At 55.4% G+C, this 23,310-nt stretch overlaps 1 protein-coding gene and 1 non-coding gene across 5 annotated transcripts in view; one reads left to right on the top strand and one right to left on the bottom strand.

The window, feature by feature from the left end:
• The first annotated feature begins 232 nt into the window (after nt 1-232).
• On the top strand, nt 233-358 carry LOC126938180 (U6atac minor spliceosomal RNA). Its single transcript, XR_007720004.1, has one exon. It is a non-coding gene; the product is annotated as a U6atac minor spliceosomal RNA (small nuclear RNA).
• A 5,044-nt stretch (nt 359-5,402) lies between these two features.
• Nucleotides 5,403-23,310, bottom strand: part of WDR5 (WD repeat domain 5) — a 28,039-nt gene continuing 10,131 nt past the window's right edge. For all 4 annotated transcript variants that reach the window (XM_050760140.1, XM_050760141.1, XM_050760143.1 and 1 more), the window contains exons 8-14: nt 18,886-18,941; nt 13,925-13,971; nt 10,750-10,825; nt 9,921-9,954; nt 9,529-9,603; nt 8,713-8,800; nt 5,403-7,422 (exon numbers count right to left, since the gene is read on the bottom strand). In XM_050760140.1, coding sequence (XP_050616097.1) covers nt 7,322-7,422; nt 8,713-8,800; nt 9,529-9,603; nt 9,921-9,954; nt 10,750-10,825; nt 13,925-13,971; nt 18,886-18,941 — 477 coding nt within the window. In that variant the 3' untranslated portion in view covers nt 5,403-7,321. The remainder of the gene's footprint in view (nt 7,423-8,712; nt 8,801-9,528; nt 9,604-9,920; nt 9,955-10,749; nt 10,826-13,924; nt 13,972-18,885; nt 18,942-23,310) is intronic.

Raw genomic sequence — 23,310 nt, 5'->3', positions numbered from 1 at the left:
CTCAGCTTCTAATTGGCTGCTTTTATGAATATATTAAGGCACGAAAAATGGTAGATTTATTTCTTACACGTTCAAACTAATAAAGACGATTGAATGCGAACAGTTGTGGTTTCACACTGGACCCTGACATTTCTGTAAATGTACCTCCATAGATAGCGAATAACAAGTCGCCCTCACCGAAAGGTGAATGGATTTTTGGCCCTTAAATATGGAGCCTCACGGGAGGCTGGGCGTGTTGTATGAAAGGAGAGAAGGTTAGCACTCCCCTTGACAAGGATGGAAGAGGCCCTCGGGCCTGACAACACGCATACGGTTAAGGCATTGCCACCTACTTCGTGGCATCTAACCATCGTTTTTTGTGGTTTTTTTGTTTTTCTTCGGACGGAGTCTTAACGCTATCGCCCAGACTGGAGTGCAATGGCGCGATCTCGGCTCACTACAACCTGCACCTCCTGGATTCAAGCGATTCTCCTGCCTCAGCCTCCCGAGTAGCTGGGATTACAGGCGCGCGCCACCACGCCCGACTAATTTTTTGTATTTTTAGTAGAGACGGGGTTTCCGCCATGTTGGCCAAGGCTGGTCTTGAACTCCTGACCTCAGGTGATCCGCCCGCCCTCGGCCTCCCAACGTGCAGGGATTACAGGCGTGAGCCACTGCAAAGCCCGGCGCATTTTTTGTTTTATCTTCTTTCGTCTTCTTTCCCCGGGACGCGGGCTGGGGATGCGCGTGTGCACGGGTGCGCCGTCCCGCCGCTGCGTGGGGCTTTTCCCTTCTTCTTCACCGCCCCTTCTTGGCACTGGGTCGTGTTCGCGTCCCGACACCCGGCAGGGCCCGTCTCCCGCGGGCGGCCCGGTCGCAGCCTCAAGCACAGGGCGGCTCGGCGGGTTGACGGGCGCGTCCCCAGCATCGCAAACGTTCGGGGCCTCGTTCAAAGTCTGATGGAAGTTTCCGCTTAACATTGATTCATTCACAGAAAACTAAGCACTGGGCACGGCACGGAGTTACAGCAGCTACCGAGCGAAGCCGCTGCCCGCCCAGAGCGCGTTCCCGGCCATTCCAGGGCCTCCGCCCCCAGCCCCGTGGAGACCGGCTCCAGCGAGTAGGGCGGACGAGGAGGTCCACACCCAAGTCCAGATCCAAGGAGGCGCGAGGACCTCGGAGCCCTGAGATGCAGGGAGGGCTCCGCAAGGCCCCGGGGCTGGAGGGGAGCCAGGGGCTAGGAGAGGGGTCAGGGGATGACCCGTTTGGCCCGGGGCCCCACGGACCTGTGCAAGGACCTGAGCTTCGACCCTCAGCAAGGGCGAGACCTTGGAGAACCTCCTGCAGGGTAGGGACGGGACTGAATGAGCTCAAAGGACATCCCTCCGGCGATCACGCTGAGAACAGCCCAGCGGGCAAGGATGGCAGCGGGAAGACCTTCGGGGCTGCGGCGGGGCGAGGCCGGAGGCCGGATGCGGGCCATATGGAGGGGCTGAGAGCCCTGGGTTCTGGAGAAGATGTGCCAACAGCCGTGGAGGGCAGGGTCAGGGGTAACTGCAGGGTGTCAGTTCCCCTCCGGGGAAGGACGCGGTGCCACCTGCTGAGACAGCCAAGGCTGCCGGAGGCGCCGGCCCCGGGAACTGGAGGGCCCGGCACTGAGGCTTGGGATGCGGAGAACAGGCAGGCCAAGTGCGCGCCGCTCCAGGGCTCAGCCTGCGCGGTCAGCACACCAGCCACATTAAAGCCACAGCCTGGTCCGCATCCCTTAGGAGGGGGTGGGCCGATCCAAGGGAGGGCTCAGCCTGGAGGCTGGAAACCCAGGCCCACCCCATCCCCTGCACCCCGACAGTGAAGCTGCCAAGCGACCTTCATCTGTTGCAGCCCCTACCCTTGGGGTCACCCTATATTCTGGTATTTCCCTCCCCAAAAGGCCTTATGGGAACCCTCCCTCCTGCTCACCAAGCTTTTTTTATTTTTGTTTTGAGACGGAGTCTCGCTCTGTCGTCCAGGCTGGAGTGCAGTGGTCAGATCTCGGCTCACTGCAACCTCTGCCTCCCGGGTTCAAGCGATTCTCCTGCCACAGCCTTTCGAGTAGCTGGGACTACGAGGCGCCCGCCACCATGCCCGGCTAATTTTTCGTATTTTTAGTAGAGACGGAGTTTCACCGTTTAGCCAGGATGGTCTCGATCTTGTGACCTCGTGATCCGCCCGCCTCGGCCTCCCAAAGTGCTGGGATTACAGGCGTGAGCCACCGCAGCCGGCGCTCACCAAGCTTTTGACCTAAGAGTTGACAATCAGGAAAAACTGAGAGAGACCTTGAAATAGGCATAAGGAAAACACCCTCCACTCGACCTAAGGAGTCTTTGCTCTTCACTGTTCACAGCTCGAAACTGTGGGAAGCTGAATGTGCCTGCCCAGTGGGATGCGATTATTACTGTGGATTTTGACCTTTTGCCAGTTTTGAATCTATTTGCAATTTGTCTCAGCATTCGTTTGCCTGCGTAAGTGTGGTACTTTCAAGCGGTTGTAACGTCTTACAGACCCCCCTCATTAGTCGAGTTATGTAAAATCTTTGCCGGCCGGGTGTGGTGGCTCACGCCTGTAATCCCAGCACTTTGGGAGGCCGAGGCGGGCGGATCACAAGGTCAGGAGATCGAGACCACGGTGAAACCCCGTCTCTACTAAAAATACAAAAAATTAGCCGGGCGCGGTTGTGGGCGCCTGTAGTCCCAGCTACTCGGGAGGCTGAGGCAGGAGAATGGCGTGAACCCGGGAGGCGGAGCTTGCAGTGAGCCGAGATGGCGCCATGCACTCCAGCCTGGGCGACAGAGCGAGACTCCGTCTCAAAAAAAAAAAAAAAAAAAAATCTTTGCCAAGTGGATCTCGCCTTTAACAGTACCTGCACCCCTGCTCCCCCGCACCCGTCCGGCTTGGTGGTGAGGGTCAGGGTCTCCCATGAGGGCGTGAAATGCCATCTCAGTCCATAGCCCAGGAGCGGGCATCACTCTACTGGGATTCAGCATCCTCTGCCCGTCCTCTGGGTAACCATACCTGATTCTCCTCTTCACTGACTCTTTTCTCCTATTTCTCAGAACTCATCCTTGACCCTAAGGTAGCTCCTTGCTGGGTCGGTGAATCCACACGGCCAACACCTTACCCCACCGCAGTGTTTTGAGAGCTTCCTTCATGGGCTGAAGAGCAGGATGTGCCAGGATGTGACACGCAGCTTGTTTTCCTAAATGACACAGATGGACCCCACCTGTGCATGGTTCCCATAGATGGAAACCACCAGAAAGGCACCCCAGAGAGTGAGAACGGCAAGCGGGGTGAGAGCGTTCCCCTGATCTGTGCATGTGTCTCCATCCGTCACGTCTGTCCTGGGCACAAACTCCTGTAGGTTTTTAAACATAGAACTCGAGTAACGACTGGAAAGATGTTTATCAAATAACACCAATCTCCTGATGAGTCAGCTGTTTGAACACGCACCCACGGCCACCCGCCGTGTCCTGAATCAAGCATGGAGTGTGGCCTGCTGCTGCCCCCACTGCCAGGTTACAGGGAACACAGGAGACCGGAAGATGCTGAACGGCCCCACGGAGACGCACTCAGCAAAACCAGACCAGGAGGCCTCAAGATAAACGACCTGGTTTCAACGGATACATGGTACAGAAAAGAGGGAGGACCTGACGATTTAAAAAGACTTGAGGGGCGGGCTCGCTGGCTCATGCCTGTAATCCCAGAACTTTGGGAGGCCAAGGCAGGCAAAGCACTTGAGGTCAGGAGTTCAAGACCAGTCTGGCAACATGGTGAAACCCCATCTCTGCTAAAAATACAAAAATTATCCGGGCGTGGTGGGTGGGTGGGTGCCTGTAATCCCAGCTACTCAGGAGGCTGAGGCAGGAGAATCACCTAAACCTGGGAGGTGGAGGTTGCAGTGAGCTGAGGTTATGCCACTGTACTCCAGCCTGGGCAACAGAGCAAGATGTCTCCAAAAAAAAAAGGCTTAAGGTAAACTAACCAGATGCAGGTAAAGACCTTGTCTGGCTCCCGATTCCATACACAGGCATACACGTATACAAGCACATACATGCATTTGCGCATGTGCACATACCCTATGCACACATACCTTGCAGGTACATCTGCATACACATACACATGCTGTCGTTCGCTGCACAAACGTACTTGTGTGCACCCATGTACAGGTGTGCCCTACATGCATATATACATGTGTACACGTGCATGTGACGTGTGTATATGCGTGAATGTGTGCAGATACGGGAACACTTTCTTTAAACATACTAAGACAACGGGAAATCTGAACATCAGATATTCAATTAAAGAATTTTAGGGGGGCTGGGTACAGTGGCTCACGCTTGCAGTCCCAGCACTTTGGGAGGCAGAAGTGCATCACTGGAGGCCAGTAGTTTGAGACCAGCCTAGGTACCATAGTGAGACCCTATCTCTGCAAAATTAAAATTAAAAAATTCGCTGGCCTGCCTGGCCAACATGGCAAAACCCCGACTCTTACTAAAAATACACAAAATAGCTGGGCCTGTAATCCCAGCTACTCAGAAGGCTGAGGCACAAGAATCGCTTGAACCCGAGATATGGGATTGCAGTGAGCTGAGATGGCACCACTGCACTCCAGCCCGGGCGAGTTTAAACCCTGTCTCAAAAATAAAAGAATTAAGACAGGCATGGTATCATGTGTCTGTGGTCCCAGCTACTTGGGAGGCTGAGGTGGGAGGATCACTCGTGTCCAAGAGGTTGAGGCTGCATTGAGTCATGATCACATCACTGTATTCCAGCCTGGGCAACAGAGCAAGACCCCATCTCAAAAAAAAAAAAAAAAAAAAAAAAAAAAAAAGGCAGAGGGTTGGAGAACTTTTTTGGTATGAAAATGGCATTGTGGTAATAATGCTTCTGGAGAATTATTTTGAGACACCACACGTTCACCGCTTACATGGTAGAATGTCTGGGATTTGTACTAAAATAACAGAAGGAGCCCATGAACAAGGAAGTTCCTGCAGCAAGGACAGGAAGGAACCTGGGGGCGCCACGCTCTTCACATCTGAAAGCTCCTGTTAGTTTGTAAGGCATACCGTGGAAGATACTCCCCAGCACGGTGGTGGCAGCAGGACTTTGGAGGACCTCTCCTCATCTGTGCCTACCTGCCTAACACTGTCAGTAATTAGCACACAGATATATACCTAAGAGTGGAAAAATCAATACAAAATACATAGAATAATTAGCACAAAGAGATGACTTTCCTACGGTTACCGTAAAAACCCAGGGCTGTCCTGTGGGGCACACTGGCACACCAGACACTACCCCCACCACCAGGGACAAAGCCCCAGGGCGGCCGCCCTCCCACCCCACAGAGACAGCTACGTTTGAAGTTAAGAAATTCTCACAGGACAAAATTAGAAGACATGAAAATTTTTATTTTCAAAAAGAATGTATTTTTACATAAATCTACAACAGAATTCAAATGTAGAAAAAATAAACTATATTCAGGGATACAGCGCTCAGCACAGCACACCCCCTCCCCGGAGTGGGCCATCCTCCCCAGAACAAGACTGAAGGAGGCTCGCCGCCCCCAGGACCCCCACAGCAGGGCAGCCGCAGGCTGGCACACGGAGCTTCCCGTGTCTGTCACAACAGACTGCAAATGTGAGGCGCCCAGACCCTGAGCGTCGAAGACAAAAACCAACCCATTTTCACTGTGGTAACTCACTTCTTAGCGCAGGTCACTCATCCGTACACCTCATCAGAAACAGACGGGCAAGGGAAACCACAGGACATACATCTCCAGATGCCTCGGATAATCCCCTCCTCACCTCTGCCACTGCAGGACCCCCAGGAGAGCCCACCTGACAACCCCCGCTTCCTCCCTGGGCCAGTGCAACCAAAAACCTGCAGGATTCACCCAGGACTCCAGGCCCTGAGAGGCAGAGCCGGCTGGGCTCCCCCAGGACTCCAGGCCCTGAGAGAGGAAGAGTTGGCTGGGCTCCGGGGCCAGGGCCCTCTGTAGACCCAGGACCCAAGCGGGCTTCCCAGAGCATCACAGCCTACACCACCCCAAAGCGCTGCCCCGTGGGACAGACCCAGGCGCCCGTGCCCTCGGCCACCCTGCTCCGCCCTGTGTGGCAGCCCTCACCACAACGGTCTCCACGGAGCTCAGGTTTCAGCCTCGCTCCCCAGAGGTGCCAGCTTGGCCTCCACTGTAAACTGCTGTGCAGGTGAGCACCAGGAAGCCGCACCGCCAGGAGCACAGAGGGGTGGGCGGGCGAGTGAGGGTTCCGGCAAGGACAGTGAGGCTTGCGCTTAGCACCCAACCCCTCGAGGATGCCGAAGGGCAGCGCTGACCCTGCAGCCCTCATAGGGCGCATCAGTCCCACTGGCATCTGACCTGGAGTGAAGGGCTCAGGGAGCGTTCCCATGCCACAGGCATCCTCCACATCCCAACGGGAGCCCATCAGGAGCTTGGCTCCTTCGCAACTAAGAACCTCCCCACCCCCGCTCCTCCCCCAGCAACACTGAACAGTGAACCTAGAGAAGGCGGCGGCTTCAGAGAGCAGGCGCAGCCAGCCTCAGCACCACCTTTCCGAAGAAACCTTCCGCCCTCTTGCCCCAGGGGAGCCTTTCTCCAAGAAAGCCACATGGAGACGAGCTTCACAAGGACTCACTTGCCACAACCATTCACAAAACCCCACCTTTTATTACAGTCTGTGGTGCTGCTTGTTGCAGGGACACTGAGACAAACAGGAGCGTCGTGCGCAATGACTGTGCTGTCGACGTGTGGACCACAAGCTCCCGAGACACAAACGGCTCTTTACACGGAAAACAACCACACAATGCTGCTTTCCAGAAAGACAAAAACACACTAGCAACGGCTACTGGCGGGAATGGAGGAGTCAGGGCCCGAGGCCAAAGGGGAGGCCAGCTGGCGGGGCCACGGTGGCGGTGATGGCGTGCACTGGGTCATGGAATATCAAAAAGATACAGAACGTTTACTGAAAAAACACAACGCATGTTAAATTGAACTTCACCCTTTTGTAATAAAAAATTAAAAACTTTTGTTGACTCTGTTTGAACACAATAGACTAGGAACTCTTCCCTAGACAGTGTTAGAATTGGCAAGAAATGTCACCAGCAACTTTTAGAACTTTCCGGTGGTCCACACCTTCCGCTCGGCCAAATCATCTTCAAAGAGGCGGCTCGAATCAGGCCCTGTCCTGACCCCCAGGCGCAGACCCTGGGGACCACCTCCAAGACACCATGTTTCTTGCCAATCCGGGTCAACGTCCCGACAGTCCCTCGCGGGCAGGCGCGAAGGGACTTAGCAGTCACTCTTCCACAGTTTAATTGTTTTGTCATTTTCTAGCGCAGCAGAGGCAATGATGTTTTCTGTTGGGTGACAGGCTGTTGAGATCACAACATCTGAAAACAAAGACACAGTCAGAAACAGCCATCCCTGTGCCCTGGGCGCCATCCCAGACTGAGCTCCACCTCTCCCCAGAAACGCTGGTAGCTCCTGCACACCACCCGGGAGGTCTCAGGACAAGCAGCTGCTGCCCACCCTCGACACAGGGAGCCCAGGGGAGGGGAGCGAGGGGACAGCAGCTGGTACCAGGGCGACACAGCCGGTTGGGGGGCAGGGGCAGGAGGCCACAGGGAGTGTCAGCCCTGCCTGCAGACCAGGAGCCCCGCATGCCCCTACTAGCAGCAGCTCGGCACCCACAGGGAGGAGCGTGGCAGCAGGACTGGCTCAGAGGCCAGCACGCACAAGGACCCCAGTCAGACCCCTCACGGTCCTCAGTCCTTTATCGACAATGTCCCTCTTTTATTCGGACCCTGAGCTGCCCACTCCCGCCACCTCCCACCAATGCTGAGCCTCAGAGCGCTCCACGGGGCTGGCTCTGTCACAGGGAGGACAAGTCCACCACCCGAGCAGGGCGGTCAGATCTAACAGGCTGGTGCAAGGTCGGCCACATCAAATCACAGTTTACAACTTCTACATAAACCAAAGAAACCCCAGAACACCGGTGAGGACCCGGAGGAAGGCCCAGGCCCGCCGCGGAACATGAGTGCTGACCCCAGGCTGGGTGAAGCTGCTCGAGCAGAGGGAGAAGCAGCACCTCCCCCAGTTTCCACAAGGGCTTGCCCCCCCATGCTCTCATTGGCCCCATGAGACATGGAAATGCAGGGCCAGAGGGTGAGGAAGCAGTGGTGGCTGCAGAGGGCAGCCAGGACCCAGGGAGGGGCAACCCCAGGTCGCTTGGGAACCAGCACCGCTGTGGAGCCCACTAGGCCTGCATGCAGCAGGGGTCTCTCTGGGAGAGGGAACAGGTAATCGAAAGGAGCCAGAGCCTCCAGGATGGGGCAGCAATGACCTCACTGTCCCCGGCCCAGGAAACGGAGCTCGCCGTGAAGTGGGACACGCTACACCCACCTAAAGTCCCACAGCCACACACACCTTCCGGACCAGAATACCCGGCAGAACAGGAAGAAACAGGGTTCAAGACAGGAGCCCTGGGTCCGAGTCGGCAGCACAGTGACCAGCTCCATGCCTTGGGCAAGAGCTCTTAGCAGCAGCTCCTCAATGGGGCCAGCGGAGGGCTGAGGTGGGAAGGGGAAGACGACGGCACCCTACGGGCAGACTACGCTTCACCTACAGGAACTGTCCTCACATCAACAGGCAGCCGTGGCTGCGGGAGCACAGGCCCTCACCTGTGTGGCCTTGTAGTTTCTGTACAATCTCTTTCGTCTGAAGGTTCCAGATGTAAACAAGGTTATCCTCTGAGCCAGACACAATCCACTAAGTAACAACAAGCAGGGAAAACAGGGCAAGGAAAAGCAGGTCAGCGCTCGTGTATGTGGAAGGGGCAGAATCTCCAGTTATGCCCCGCCCCACGCCCACCCCGCTGGTGGCTGCCTGGCTGAACTCAACCAAAAAGCCGTGCCTGCCCTCCAGCCAGGCCTGAGGCTTCCTCCCCCAGTGCGCACAGCCCCGCCTGCTCTACCCCAGCACGGGCCTCGCTCAAAGAAGCCAGGCACCTGCCTGCCCCAGGAGAGGCTTCCAGGCTGGAAGATGCTTCTCAGGTCCCCCTTTCCTGAGTCTGTGTGTCATACACATGCTGCCCGAGAGTCACCCCGGTCTAAGCAGCATCGAGACCAGTGTGGGTGGGCGGGAAAACACTCCCCTCCCTGCTGGGGCGGGTGGACAGCCTCGGAGCCAGCGCACCCACCCAGGGACACCCTGAGCCGCGGAGCTCCACCTGTGGGGTCCCAACCCCCTCGGAAGGCATCGGCCAAGCACTGCCAGCAGAGCCCGGCAACAGGCTGCCTGCCTCCATTAAGGAGCTGGACCTAGAAACAGACGGGACAAGGTGTCCCCGGTGCCTGGCGCAGCGCACTTTGGTTGAAATGGAAATTCATTGTGTGGGCACAGAAAAGCGTCTGAGTGTAAAGCAACCTGTAACAGGGGTGACCTCTCGGGAGAGTAAGCTGGGAACGCGTGAGACGCTTCAAGGTCATAAGACTCACCTTCCCGCCAGTAACAGAGAAATTAGCAAATATGCAGTATTTCTCATTCTTGTGGCCAGTGTACGTCTTCAGGCACTGAAACAGGAGGGGACAGGCTGGTCACAGAGTCATGGATCCCCTTGATTTTGTATCATTCTACGTTCTAAGCAAGGCGTTTCACCACTGACTACACTTACTTCTGAAAAGTACAAGTACAAAACCCACACAATCGAAGATTTAACTTGCAGACTGCCACCCTACGAATACCCAGGTTTTTCAGGAATCTGCACCAAACCCGTGGAAATGGTTCTCTGAGCTCCTCTCCTTTGTCATCAGCGGGGCCACTCTGTCCCCACCAGAGGCCATGACCCAGGGACGGCGCACAACGGGGGCCCGAGCCTGCGGGAGCTCACCTTGCCCTTGCTGTAGTCCCAGAGCTTCAGAGTGCTGCAAGACAGAGAGAGGCGTGAGGCGGCACGGCCGGAGGCGTCCTGTCCCCACGCCCAACTCTGCAGCCACTACGTCACGGCCACCATCAGCGCCAGGTGCAAAAGCCAGCGGGGATGCAACCCCCTTCCCCGTCAGGGTGAGGGCCCCTCAGGCTCAGAGTCCAGTGACTTGGCGTTGGGGAGCCACAGTGTGAGAGCCGCAAGTATTTGCAGTTCCAAGAGAGACTTTAACAGGAAGCTGACGGGTGTTATCGTCCCTGACTCAGGTCATCCTCAAAAGGGTGAGGAAGTCCTCTTGGTTCTGGAAACATCCAGAACAGGTTTTACCACCCAATCACACAGCCCTCAGAGGATCGGGGCCCAGACTTGGACCCACAGGGCTGAGGCCGCATGCGTGGGAAAGCTGGAGCTTAGAGAACAGTCCGGGAGGGCAGCGGCTTTGTGAGAGGTAAAACCAAGGTCCTCAGAGGTCAGAACCAGAAAGGGCCTTGGAGGACCCCGGACCACCTACTCCTTCATGCGGGATGGCTAGGCCTGCCCCGGCCACAGTCACTCAACCAGAAAACCGACCCTAAATCCTCCTTTAGTCGGACCTGAGGTTCAGCCTCGGGAAGGGATGGGCAGGGGCCTGCCCTCTGACCTAACAGGCCACTGCCCAGAAGCCAAAGCTCCAGCAGGAGCCTGGGTCCCGTGCTAAGCCCACGACATGCTCTCCGAAGGCTCACGCTGGCGAGCAGGTGTCTCTGGCTGGGGAGGCCACACGCCCGCCCCCACGGTCCCACGCAGTACTCACTTGTCCAGCGTGGCGGCCAGGATGTATTTGCCGTTCGGGGAGAACTTCACGAAAGACACCGGGGGGTTGTCGTCATCTGCAATAAAAACAGACAGGTGACACGGGGCGGGCGCTGACAGCTGGGCAGGGACAGGAGGTGGGACCCGCTCCCCGTCCCCCACGTGCGACATCTGAGTGAGGTCGGCCACCACCACCAGTGCCAGCACCACCACCCCCTGGTGCCCCGAAGGGTGGCCTAGCCACGCACACCAGCCGTGAGCAGGTTCTTGACACCTCAAGCCCATGGCCCCGGGGGCCCCTTGACACCAGGACTTTAGGAATACAGGCCTCCTCTGGCACCGGGCAGTGGCCATTCTCAGGAATCACCTGCCTCACAGGGGAGGGATGAGGTTGGCGAATGCCCAACTCAACGGAGGGACGACTCCACCAGCAGCAAAAAGAGCTGGGGAAGTCACCTTGGAAATCCTCCTTTTTTTTTTTTTTTTTTTTTTTTTGAGACAGAGTCTTGCTCTGTCGGCCAGGCTGGGGTGCAGTGGCCGGATCTCAGCTCACTGCAAGCTCCGCCTCCCGGGTTTAGACCATTCTCCTGCCTCAGCCTCCCGAGTAGCTGGGACTACAGGCGCCCACCACCTCGCCCGGCTAGTTTTTTGTTTTTTTTTTTTTTTTTTTTTTTTTGAGACGGAGTCTCGCTCTGTCGCCCAGCCCAGGCTGGAGTGCAGTGGCGCGATCTCGGCTCACTGCAAGCTCCGCCTCCCGGGTTCACGCCATTCTCCTGCCTCAGCCTCCCGAGTAGCTGGGACTACAGGCGCCCACAACCGCGCCCGGCTAATTTTTTGTAATTTTTAGTAGAGACGGGGTTTCACCGTGGTCTCGATCTCCTGACCTTGTGATCCGCCCGCCTCGGCCTCCCAAAGTGCTGGGATTACAGGCGTGAGCCACCGCGCCCGGCCAGTTTTTTGTATTTTTTAGTAGAGATGGGGTTTCACCGTGTTAGCCAGGATGGTCTCGATCTCCTGACCTCGTGATCCGCCCGTCTCGGCCTCCCAAAGTGCTGGGATTACAGGCTTGAGCCACCGCGCCCGGCCGGAAATTCTCCTTTTAAGAATTTATCGACGCAAGGGGCATTCACGCCCACACAACCCATCTGCTTGTTGTCACACCCACAGCTAAGGCCCAGGCCTATCAGCTGGACCCTGCAGCCCTGGGGGCAGAGTAGAGCCACTTTTTCTCACACAGCTGAAAGAGTCAAGGCTCCCAGAAGCTGTCCATGTACAGGTCAGAGTTTTCAGGACGTGACAACCCCACAACCCTCACAACCGGAGGAAGGCGTTTCCCCTCGCCCGAGTGAGGAGGGGGGAATCTCAAGGAAGGTGTATCCTGGTGCAGTTCCCACCCCAGGCCCCATCAGGGACCCCCCCCCCCGCCACCAACGAGCATGTGCACGCGCTGGTGTGTCCCGAGCACCGGGAAGGACGCGGCCCTTGGCATTACCACCACGGGGACGCCTGGCCTCGCCAGGCACCTGGCGTCTCCGCTCCCTCAGCCCGGTCACACACACTGAAAAGGCACGGGAGACTCTGTGAGGCCACGCAGGCCCTCCCTCAGGGGCACCCCACATCACACGGCCAGGCAGGCTGAGGCCACCGTGAGGGCCGGGGGCCAGGCTCCCCTAACACAGCTAAGGGCAAATGTGTCTGCATGCCTAACCCAGGCTGCCTGGGCAGAGCTCACGGAGAAGGAACGCATCAGCCGACCTGTCTCAGTGAAGTCCAGAAAGGCCTAACTCACTAGACCTGAGGAGCTGCCGACGGAAAAACTGCTACGCAGCGACCCCTGTCCCCACCCTGGGCTCAGGGGCGCCCAAAACCACCTGTGCCCAGGCTGGAATCCCGGTCCCTGCACCTGCTTGCTGTGGAGCTTTGGGCTAGTGAAGGGGCCTCTCTGCAGGGGGAGAACACCATCCCTCCTCGCAGGTGGCCGTGAGGGTTACGTGCGCTCACACAACAGTGGCACACACAGCTGAGCACAGGGGGCCCGTTCAGGGGACACCAAGGACGGTGTGATCTCGCTCAGGAGGGATGCATGGCAAAAGGCTGGCCCCACAAGGCAGGAAGCTACATAGACTGCTGTGGCAAGGAGACCCATGCTGAAGCCCAGGCCTCCAGAGTCTCAGAGGTGAGCGTACTGGAGACGAGGCCTTCAAAGAGGCAACAGAGTGAAAATGAGGCCCCAGGTGGTGTCCATACGAGAGGACAGTTGGACACACGGAGGCACCAGGGACACCAGTGTGAAGCCAGGGTAAGGCAGCACCTATAAGCCAAGAGGCCTCCTCGATCCTGACTGCAGCCTCCTGGACTGCGGGGAAACACATTCCTCCCACTGAAAGCCTCCCAGTCTGTGGGGCTTGGTGTCAGCTGGGCCAGCAGGCTACGACAGACTAGGGGGAAGAAGAGCGCAAACGGGGTGCCTCCCCACACAGGGGGTCCGCCCCCAGCTCCCTCTTTAAGGTGTGCCCCATCCCGCACGTCTAACCTAGGCTTCTTTACACTCCCCAGATGAAAGCCCTTCCGCTCCCTTCTGCAGGCTCTGCACGGGGCGGCTGCGAACCCCGGGCCGCCACAGACCCTCAGGCCGCACCCTGCCCGGCACCTGCACCCTGCCCGGCACCTGGCCTGCCCACCCAGGCCACGCCACGACCCTCCTTCCTCTCCTCCTGCCGAGGCGTGAAGACCTCGGGCCTGTTCTCCACGCCCCCAGCGCACCTCCATCCACCTCGGCAGCACCCCCAGCAGATAGGCAGGTGCTCATCCTGTCTACTCAAGGAATGATCCAAGAGGCTGGCGCGACAGCAGGGGCCCGAAGCCAGGAGGCGATGGGGGTGCCCAGAGGACGCTAGTGAGCAGAGGACCGAGTGAGGCCCGACAGCACAGGCCGAGGAGCCCCAAACTGGCCCAAGAGAAGAAAGGCCACGGCAGGAAAACTTCACCAGAAGGAGCAACAGAGCCAGCGGGTGGTCAGGAGGAGCTGGCAGAACGGTCGGACAAGGAGGAAGGCTCCTCCTACAGGGGCAGACCCAGGACAGAGAAGGAAGGAGGAGCTGGTGAAGAACAGGGGCAGGGACCCAGCAGGGGAGGCCCTCCCCAGACCCAGCCTCCACGCAGAGAGCCACACTCACCGATGAGCGTCTTCAGGCACTGGCCTGAGGCGGTGTCCCAGATGCGACTTCAAAGCAAAGAGAACAAAAAAGTGTAAGCAGACAAGTTACGACCTCACGCAGGCTGCTGGGAATCAGATCTAAGTTTTAGGACTAGCATGCTTCCCCAGACATTTTTTTTTTGAGACAGAGTTTCGCTCTGTCATCCAGGCTGGAGTGCAGTGGAACAATCTTGGCTCACTGCAAGCTCCGCCTCCTGGGTTCACAACGATTCTCCTGCCTCAGCCTCCCGAGTAGCTGGGACTACAGGCGCCCGCCACCATGCCAGGCTAATTTTTTTGTATTCTTAATAGAGATGGGGTGTCACCATGTCAGCCAGGATGGTCTCGATCCCCTGACCTCGTGATCCACCCGCCTCAGCCTCCCAAAGTGCTGGGATTACAGGCGTGAGCCACCCCACTCAGCCTTTCCTATCCTTTTTTTAAAAGTTATGCTTCAGCCGGGCGCGGTGGCTCAAGCCTGTAATCCCAGCACTTTGGGAGGCCGAGACGGGCGGATCACGAGGTCAGGAGATCGAGACCATCCTGGCTAACACGGTGAAACCCCGTCTCTACTAAAAAATACAAAAAACTAGCCGGGCGAGGTGGCAGGCGCCTGTAGTCCCAGCTACTCGGGAGGCTGAGGCAGGAGAATGGCGTAAACCCGGGAGGCGGAGCTTGCAGTGAGCCGAGATCGCGCCACTGCACTCCAGCCTGGGTGACAGAGCCAGACTCCGTCTCAAAAAAAAAAAAAAAAAAAAAAAAAAAAAAAAAGTTATGCTTCACCCGTTTAATAATCATTCTCTTGTATTCTAGGGACAAAGACTAAACACTGTCCATACAAACATCAACGGTCCACACACGCTACACACGCGCAGACCATGTGTGGGGTACCCCTGGATCTCTCCTATATAAGCTGTGGTTTACCCCCAACACAGAGGGGCAAGCCTGTTGCTCTCTCCACTCTCCCTGGCCAAGGAGAGGGACAGCGGCAGCCCAGTGCTTCTCGCAGGCATCTGCCCACGCTCACGCAAACACATACAAGGAATGAGAGGGCTTCTTTCAAAATAAAAATGTAAGAGTATCGTAAGCAGTCTTCTGGACTATTCCCAGAAGGGATGAGCCAGGCATTTACATTATTCCAGTTTCGGGGTTTCTGTGATTTCCGCCAATACAGACGCATTCTGTAAGCAGAGCCCACTGTGTTAGCACCCACAATTCTACTGCACAGATGCCAGCAGCAGAGCACAGGCTCAGGGCAGACGTGGACAAGCCATTCCCAAGCATGAGACCCCTATGGCCGCCACGCACGGCCCCTCCCATCTCTCACCATGGAGAAGCCGCCTCTGGGAAGGCCCCGGGAGCTCTCTGCTCTGAACACCCACCTCCTGTTCTGCCCACACTTCGATAATCCAGGGACGAGACCACACTGGACCTCAGTCACTTCACCCAGGGTTTTTTTTTTTTTTTTTTTTTTTTTTGAGACGGAGTCTCGCTCTGTGGCCCAGGCTGGAGTGCAGTGGCGCGATCTCGGCTCACTGCAAGCTCCGCCTCCCGGATTCCCGCCATTCTCCTGCCTCAGCCTCCCGAGTAGCTGGGACTACAGGCGCCGCCACCACGCCCGGCTAATTTTTTGTATTTTTAGTAGAGACGGGGTTTCACCGTGGTCTCGATCTCCTGACCTTGTGATCCGCCCGCCTCGGCCTCCCAAAGTGCTGGGATTACAGGCTTGAGCCACCGCGCCCGGCCTCACCCAGGGTTTTAAAACCCAGAAGCAGCAACTCTCCTCCCATCTCTGCATCTTCTCAATTCTCTCAGCAACAGCTCCATCCTGCTGCCCCATGGATCTTAAATTCACATCCTCTCGCTCCGCAATCACTGCAGCAGGGCCTCTCCGGAGCCGCCTCATCTCCTAACCCTCAAGACCTGACCCCCGTGTGTCCTTTCAGTTCCGTTTCTCATTTCCGGCATAGGTCCTGCTCCTTCTTGCTAGCCACATTCCTAAACATCTTAGCATTTTTGTCACAGTTAAAATGGAAACATTTTTCCCTTCTTCTAGCTGGCAATTCCTAGTAAAGAGAAAAACAGTCAATTTTCGGCCGGGCGCGGTGGCTCACGCCTGTAATCCCAGCACTTTGGGAGGCCGAGATGGGCGGATCACGAGGTCAGGAGATCAAGACCATCCTGGCTAAAACGGTGAAACCCCGTCTCTACTAAAAAATACAAAAAAAAAACTAGCCGGGTGAGGTGGCGGGCGCCTGTAGTCCCAGCTACTCGGGAGGCTGAGGCAGGAGAATGGCATAAACCCGGGAGGTGGAGCTTGCAGTGAGCTGAGATCTCGCCACTGCACTCCGGCCTGGGCAACAGAGCAAGACTCCGTCTCAAAAAAAAAAAAAAAAAAAAAAAAAAAGTCAATTTTCAAGCACTGATGGCACCAAACGCGAGATCACACCACACAGCCAGCAGGGCTGGGGGTTCCAGGCCCAGACTCCAGAGCTGACACGGGGTCTGGGTCCTGCGCTGACCAACTGAGAGACCGTGGTACGTGTCCCTGGCTGAAAAGCAAGGCTGACAGTACCCACGTCACAGGGTTAAATGGGTATTTGAAAAGCAGTGTTGGTGGCATTTAAATATTTGAAAACACGCAAACATATCTACAAAGATGTATATCTCTCTTCAACTTTCATAGGACTTTTTTTTCATTTTCTTACACTAACTAGAAACTCCTAACAGTGCTGAGTAACACGGGAAACATTCACACCTGTCCCACTTCGGATTTTCACAGAAATAGTTTTAGCGTGTCACCACACGTGAAAATTATTAGTTACCAGTAAGTAGTCAACAATACTGCTCCATCTCGCTGAAGGGTTGGCTGCTGGGTATCATCAATCAGGCGCCTTTCTGACCTCTACTGATTAATCACAGGGACATTTAACGCCTTTAATCTGTCGGCAGAATTAGATCATAGGTTTCCTGATGTTTACTTGATAATCCTTTCATTATCCAATAACGAATGTTGAATTACTTGTCCTGATGTTTACGTGATAATCCTTTCATTATTCAATAATGTTGCATTACTTGGCTGTGGGAATTCCTTTCTGGGCACGGTAGGCTCAGGAGGCTGCTACTTCCTCTGGAATCCTGGCATCAACATTCACCAGTGAGTTGCCCTCTGTGGTTTTCCTCTGGGACCAGCAATCAAGGCTCAGGTAGCAAGGTCATGCTAAATCCAAGAAAATGAACCAGGGAGCTCCCTCCCATCTGTGGTCTGTCTGCTATTTAACTGGATTCAGGTATAAAGTCACAGGGAATGATGTTCTCTTTAGGCCTTCGATCCCCTTTTCCAGTCTCTTCAGCGGTGACTGGTCCCTCGAGGTGCCATGCCCGGGGCCCCTTTAGGAGCTGTAGCGAGCTCACTGCTGGAGCCGAGGCACTGCTCAGCCTGGATGAGAGTCTTCTGACTACCGCTTCCTCCCCCTGCAGTGCTTCCACCCACTTCCTAGTTAAAAATCTTGCTTATTTTGCTTTTCCCATTATGGGGCTTAAAAGGTTTTCATTACCAGCCTCATCGAAGAACACACCTTATATCATCAATGGTCTCATTTGTTTTCCATTTCCCTCCTCATTTCCTTGGTGTACTTTTTCTGATTTCTTTAGAAAGTTCTTAGAGCCAAGTCCATGAGTAATTCTGAGACTGTCCCGTGCTCACTTCTGTTGGTGACACACACACAGAGGTGCCGGGATGGTGGCACCAAAGGCCCTGGCAGCTCCACGCTCCCCCATAGCTCACCCTGTGCACCCCTTCCCTCTGGCTGTTCCTGAACTGTATCCTTTATAATAAGCTGGTAAATGGTCAAGTGTAAACAATGGCTTTAACCGTGGACACTACTGGCCAATGTTGGGCTCCAGATGACCTAATTTTTGCCACAGCACTTTCCAGTGACCTCAGCCCCAAATGCCATCACAGTGCTGCAACTGCATCTTGAACCTCGCGAGGCGATGGCCCGGAAGTGTGTGCTGCAGAGCCCATGGGAGGCCGGGCCGGTGGTCGGGTGCAACTCGACTACGACCCTCTCCCACCACACCCGTCTACTCAAAACCGACGGGGGGTCATGCCTGGCGACTACAGACGGGGATCCCCATGCCAACAGTCACTGGGTAGTCAGACCAGGAAAGAGATTTCAAGTGTGCGTGTCCACCTGAGGGCTCCCTGCAGGAAGTCCTAGTAAGATCTTCAATTCCGCCGGTGGCTGCCCCTGTCCCCCTCCTCCCTAGAGACCAATCTGAACAAGTTATGATGCTGTCCGCCCCACACCCAAAACACAACCCAAACACTCCACTCCCCGCACTCGCTCCCATCAGACATTTCGCTGAGTTAACTCTACTTCTCCACTGCCCTTGTGTCTCCCGAGGAGTGCTGGACACAGATTACCAAGTCCCAGCACTACAAACGTCTGCTGAGACCTAGATGGGCTTTCCGCAGGAGACCGTCACTCTTCCTCCTGCCCTTCTCCACACTGCCATCTGCTCGGGCTCGCCTGCCCGGCATGGTGACGCGTCCTCACGGGCATGGTGGCACACTCAACATCCCCCCAAAGCAGCACAGCTTTCACCTCAAGGGGTCCAAACACCCATTTTCCACGAGTGTGTGAACAGCACACGTCAGCGTCTACACGGAGCTGAAGTCTGATGGAGGAGGCCCTCCCTGACCCACCCTAACAGCAAGGGCATCTTCCCAGGCACGCCGCCTCGCCACCTGTGCTGCCAACCCCGAAACTGCACTGCATATCTGTGAACACGTCTGCAGTGTGGCCAGCAGAGAAGCTTCGGAAGTTAAGGACTTGGGTCTGTCGTCACTGCTGTACCCCCAGATGCAGGAACGGTGCAAGGGCTGGCCCTTAGTAAAGTACTCATTGCTTAATGAAGTAAAATATTTTCACTTACCAGAGACCATCATAGCTACTTGAAACTATCAAGGATCCATCACGATTAAAATGAACCTAAGAATTAAGGAGAGGGAGAAGAGACAAAAACTTACTTTCAAGTCATGGACACGACTGCTTCTTACCTGATCGCGAGAAAAAAAAAACAAAAACAAAAATTGAGGTATCTTTTTTTTTTTTTTTTTTTTGAGACGGAGTCTCGTTCTGCCGCCCAGGCTGGAGTACAGTGGCTGGATCTCAGCTCACTGCAAGCTCCGCCTCCCGGGTTCACGCCATTCTCCTGCCTCAGCCTCCCGAGTAGCTGGGACTACAGGAGCCCGCCACCTCGCCCGGCTAGTTTTTTGTATTTTTTAGTAGAGACGGGGTTTCACCGTGTTAGCCAGGATGGTCTCGATCTCCTGACCTCGTGATCCACCCGTCTCGGCCTCCCAAAGTGCTGGGATTACAGGCTTGAGCCACCGCGCCCGGCCCATTTTTGTTTGTTTTCAGAAAGAGTCTCCCTCTGTCACCCAGGCTGGAGCACGATCTCAGCTCACTGCAACCTCCGCCTCCCGGGTTCAAGTGATTCCCGTGCCTCAGCCTCCTGAGTAGCTGGGATTACAGGCACACGCCACCACGCCCAGCTAATTTTTGTTTTTTTTTTTTTTTTTTAGTAGAGACTGGGTTTTATCATGTTGGCCAGCCTGGTCTTGAACTCTTGACCTCAAGTGATCCACCCGCCTCGGCCTCCCAAACTGCTGGGATTACAGGCGTGAGCCACCGCGCCCACCTCTTTTTTTTTTTCTTTTCTTTTTTTTTTTTTTTTTATACGGAGTCTCGCTCAGTCACCCAGGCTGGAGTGCAGTGGCGCGATCTCGGCTCACTGCAAGCTCTGCCTCCCGAGTTCACGGCATTCTCCTGCCTTAGCCTCCCAAGTAGCTGGGACTACAGGCGCCCGCCGCCACGCCCGGCTAATTTTTTGCATTTTTAGTAGAGATGGGGTTTCACCATGTTAGCCAGGATGGTCTCAATCTCCTGACCTCGTGATCCGCCCGCCTCAGCCTCCCAATGTGCTGGGATTACAGGCGTGAGCCACCGCGCCCGGCCCTTTTTTTCTTTTCTTAATAAGAGAAACAGGGTCTCCCTATCTTGCCCAGACTGGTCTTGAACTCCTGAGCTCACATGATCCTCCCACCTTGGTCTTCTAAAGTGCTAGGAGTACAGGCATGAGCCACTGCACCCAGCCAAGGATAAGCCTTCTCACAAGCAAACAGCACCTTTGGAAACTGCATTGTCTCAGGCTATCGGTGCTGATACATTTCCTGGGCGAAGTCAAGTCACACAAGGAAGCCATGGTTTAATGATTTGGGTATGGGACTGAGGTTGTCTGCTTCTACTGTCCAGACTGGAGTTTCCCAGCCTTGGCACTATTGACATTTTAAACCAGACTCTTCCAGGGGGGAAGGGGTGGTGCTGCCTCTGTGCAGTGGCAACCTTTTCTTTTGCTCACTAGATGCCTATAGTTGTGACAACCAAAAATGTCTCCAGACATTGCCATGTGTCCCCAGAGGCAAATCCACACGTATCAAAGGCACCTGTGAGTTGCTACGGCAGACTGCAAGGCCCCATCCCCAGGGCTTCGGATTTGACCAGTCCAGGTGGGAGAGTCCAAGAACGTAAATTTCGAACAGGTCCCGGGGGCATGCTGCCTGCTGCTGCACGCCCGGAGAAGCACTAGGCCAGACTCTGCGAGAGCCTGCCAGCCACATGTGTCATTGTAATTGTTCTAGAAGCTACATTAGAAAAGCTTAAAAGACAAGTGGGCCGGGCGCAGTGGCTCACGCCTGTAATCCCAGCACTTTGGGAGGCCGAGATGGGCGGATCACGAGGTCAGGAGATGGAGACCATCCTGGCTAACACGGTGAAACCCCGTCTCTACTAAAAAAAATACAAAAATAATCTAGCCAGGCGAGGTGGCGGGCGCCTGTAGTCCCAGCTACTCGGGAGGCTGAGGCAGGAGAATGGCATAAACCTGGGAGGCGGAGCTTGCAGTGAGCTGAGATCCGGCCACTGCACTCCAGCCTGGGCGACAGGGCGAGACTCCGTCTCAAAAAAAAAAAAAGACAAGTGAAATTACTTTGATAACGTGTAACCCAATGTATCTAAAATATTATTTCAACGCAATCAACACAAAGTTATTACAAGACACTTTTTTTTTGTGCCAGGTCTCTGAAATCTGCAGGTACCTCACACAGGCCTGAGCTCTGGGCCATCATGCGGCTGGCAGCCTCCATGCTGGGCGTGCTGGGTGCTGCGGCCCTAGATGTTCTCCAGCAGACCGAGAGGGGTGAGTACCTGTTTCCGCTCTGACAGGGTGCTCTCACGGTGCCAGGTGCCTAATCATAACCATCTGGCTGGCAGCCTCTCAAAGTACTTTTCTAACTCACAGGGATCCATCTAACCACATTTGTCCCTGCCTTTAATGTGCAAAAAAAGTCTTTTCTTCGGGAGGCTGAGGCAGGAGAATGGTGTAAACCCGGGAGGCGGAGGTTGCAGTGAGCTGAGATCCGGCCACTGCAGTCCAGCCTGGGTAATAGAGCGAGACTCCGTCTCAAAAAAAAAAAAAAAAAGTCTTTTCTTGAGACCATTACGATGGATGGTAATAAGACAAAACAAGTCCCCAAAACTCACAAGGCCAACTCCATGCTTTGCTTTGTTCAGCTTCTTAACCACATTCCAATACTACCCACTGGCAAACATGGCCCAGCTCTGCCATTCCATCCACATTCAGGTGCAAGGGGCAATACAGCCCATCCCCTGCATTCTAGCAGAAGGCTGCCAGAAGAGTTCAGTGCTAGGAAGTAGATAAGAGAGGCCGGACACGGTGGCTCACGCCTGTAATTCCAGCACTTTGGGAAATCGAGGTGGGCGGAACACTTGAGGCCAGGAGTTCGAGACCAGCCTGGCCAACATGGTGAAACTCTGGCTCTACAAAAAAATACAAAACTTAACCAGGCGTGGCATGAACCTGTAGTACCAGCTACTCAGGGGAGCTGAGGCAGGAGAATCACTTGAACCCAGGAGGTGGAGGAGGCAGTGAGCCAAGATCACGCCACTGCACTCCAGCCTGGGCAACAGAGTGAGACCCCGTGCCCAAAAAGAAAAAAAAAAAAAAGACCCAGCACTTAGGGAGGCCGAGGCGGGCAAATCACGAGGTCAGGAGATCAAGACCATCCCGGCTAACACAGTGACACCCTGTCTCTATAAAAACTACAAAAAAAATTAGCCAGGCGCGGTGGGGGACGCCTGTAGTCCCAGCTACTCGGGAGGCTGAGGCAGGAGAATGGCGTGAACCCGGAAGGTGGAGCCAAGATCATGCCACTGCACTCCAGCCTGGGCAATAGAGCGAGACTCCGTCTCAATAAATAAAAAAATAAGTATTAAAACAAAAAGGAAATAGATAAGGAAATCAGCCAGAACCCAGCAGGGGATGGCAAGGCCCCTAGCCAAGGAGCACTCCAAGGGCTCTGTGGAGTCCACCTGGGCAGACAAGCAGTAGCAGAAGCTCCAGGGCAGGAAAAACACAGGTCCCAGGTGCAACGAGGGCGCGAGGGCTGTGGCTGACGGCGGTTGGCAGCGGCCCTCAGCTGAGGAGCCCTGGCCAGAGAGGGCAAACCCTGGCCAGAGATGGGACAGGGATGGGAGGCAGTAAGCAGGGGGCCACGTGCCTCAAAGTCTCTAAAGCTCCAAAATGTACCTGTCAAAAAGCTAAACACATATCCTGACTACTGCATTTCCCCTCCAAAGTCATCCTTCACAAACTGCCACAGATGCAAACAGGATGTTCGCTGCACTCCTTTTTGTTCAAGTGAGAATTACACATAAGCACCCACTGAGAGGACTGGCACAGTCCCTGCTCACACAGCAGGCCCACACCAGCAGTCCAAGAGTATAGATGTGCGCAGACATCAAAGGTGCCCCAGGACAGACACGGTGGCTCCTGCCTGTAATCCTAGCACTTTGGGAGGACCAGGCGGGTGGATCACTTGAGGTCAGGAGATCGAGACCAGCCTGGCCAACATGGTGAAACCCTGTCTCTACTAAAAATACAAAAATTGCCGGGCGCGGTGGCTCAAGCCTGTAATCCCAGCACTTTGGGAGGCCAAGACGGGTGGATCACGAGGTCAGGAGATCGAGACCATCCTGGCGAACACGGTGAAACCCCGTCTCTACTAAAAAATACAAAAAACTAGTCGGGAGAGATGGCGGGCGCCTGTAGTCCCAGTTACTTGGGAGGCTGAGGCAGGAGAACGGCGTAAACCCGGGAGGCGGAGCTTGCAGTGAGCTGAGATCCGGCCACTGCACTCCAGCCTGGGCGACAGAGTGAGACTCCGTCTCAAAAAAAAAAAAAAAAAAAAAAAAAAAAAAAGGCCGGGCGCGGTGGCTC

This window comes from Macaca thibetana, chromosome 15 (assembly GCF_024542745.1).
Source record: "Macaca thibetana thibetana isolate TM-01 chromosome 15, ASM2454274v1, whole genome shotgun sequence".
NCBI classification, from domain to species: Eukaryota; Metazoa; Chordata; class Mammalia; order Primates; family Cercopithecidae; genus Macaca; species Macaca thibetana.
Note: the sequence above shows the minus strand (reverse complement) of the source record. Positions and strands in the feature narration are given on the sequence as shown.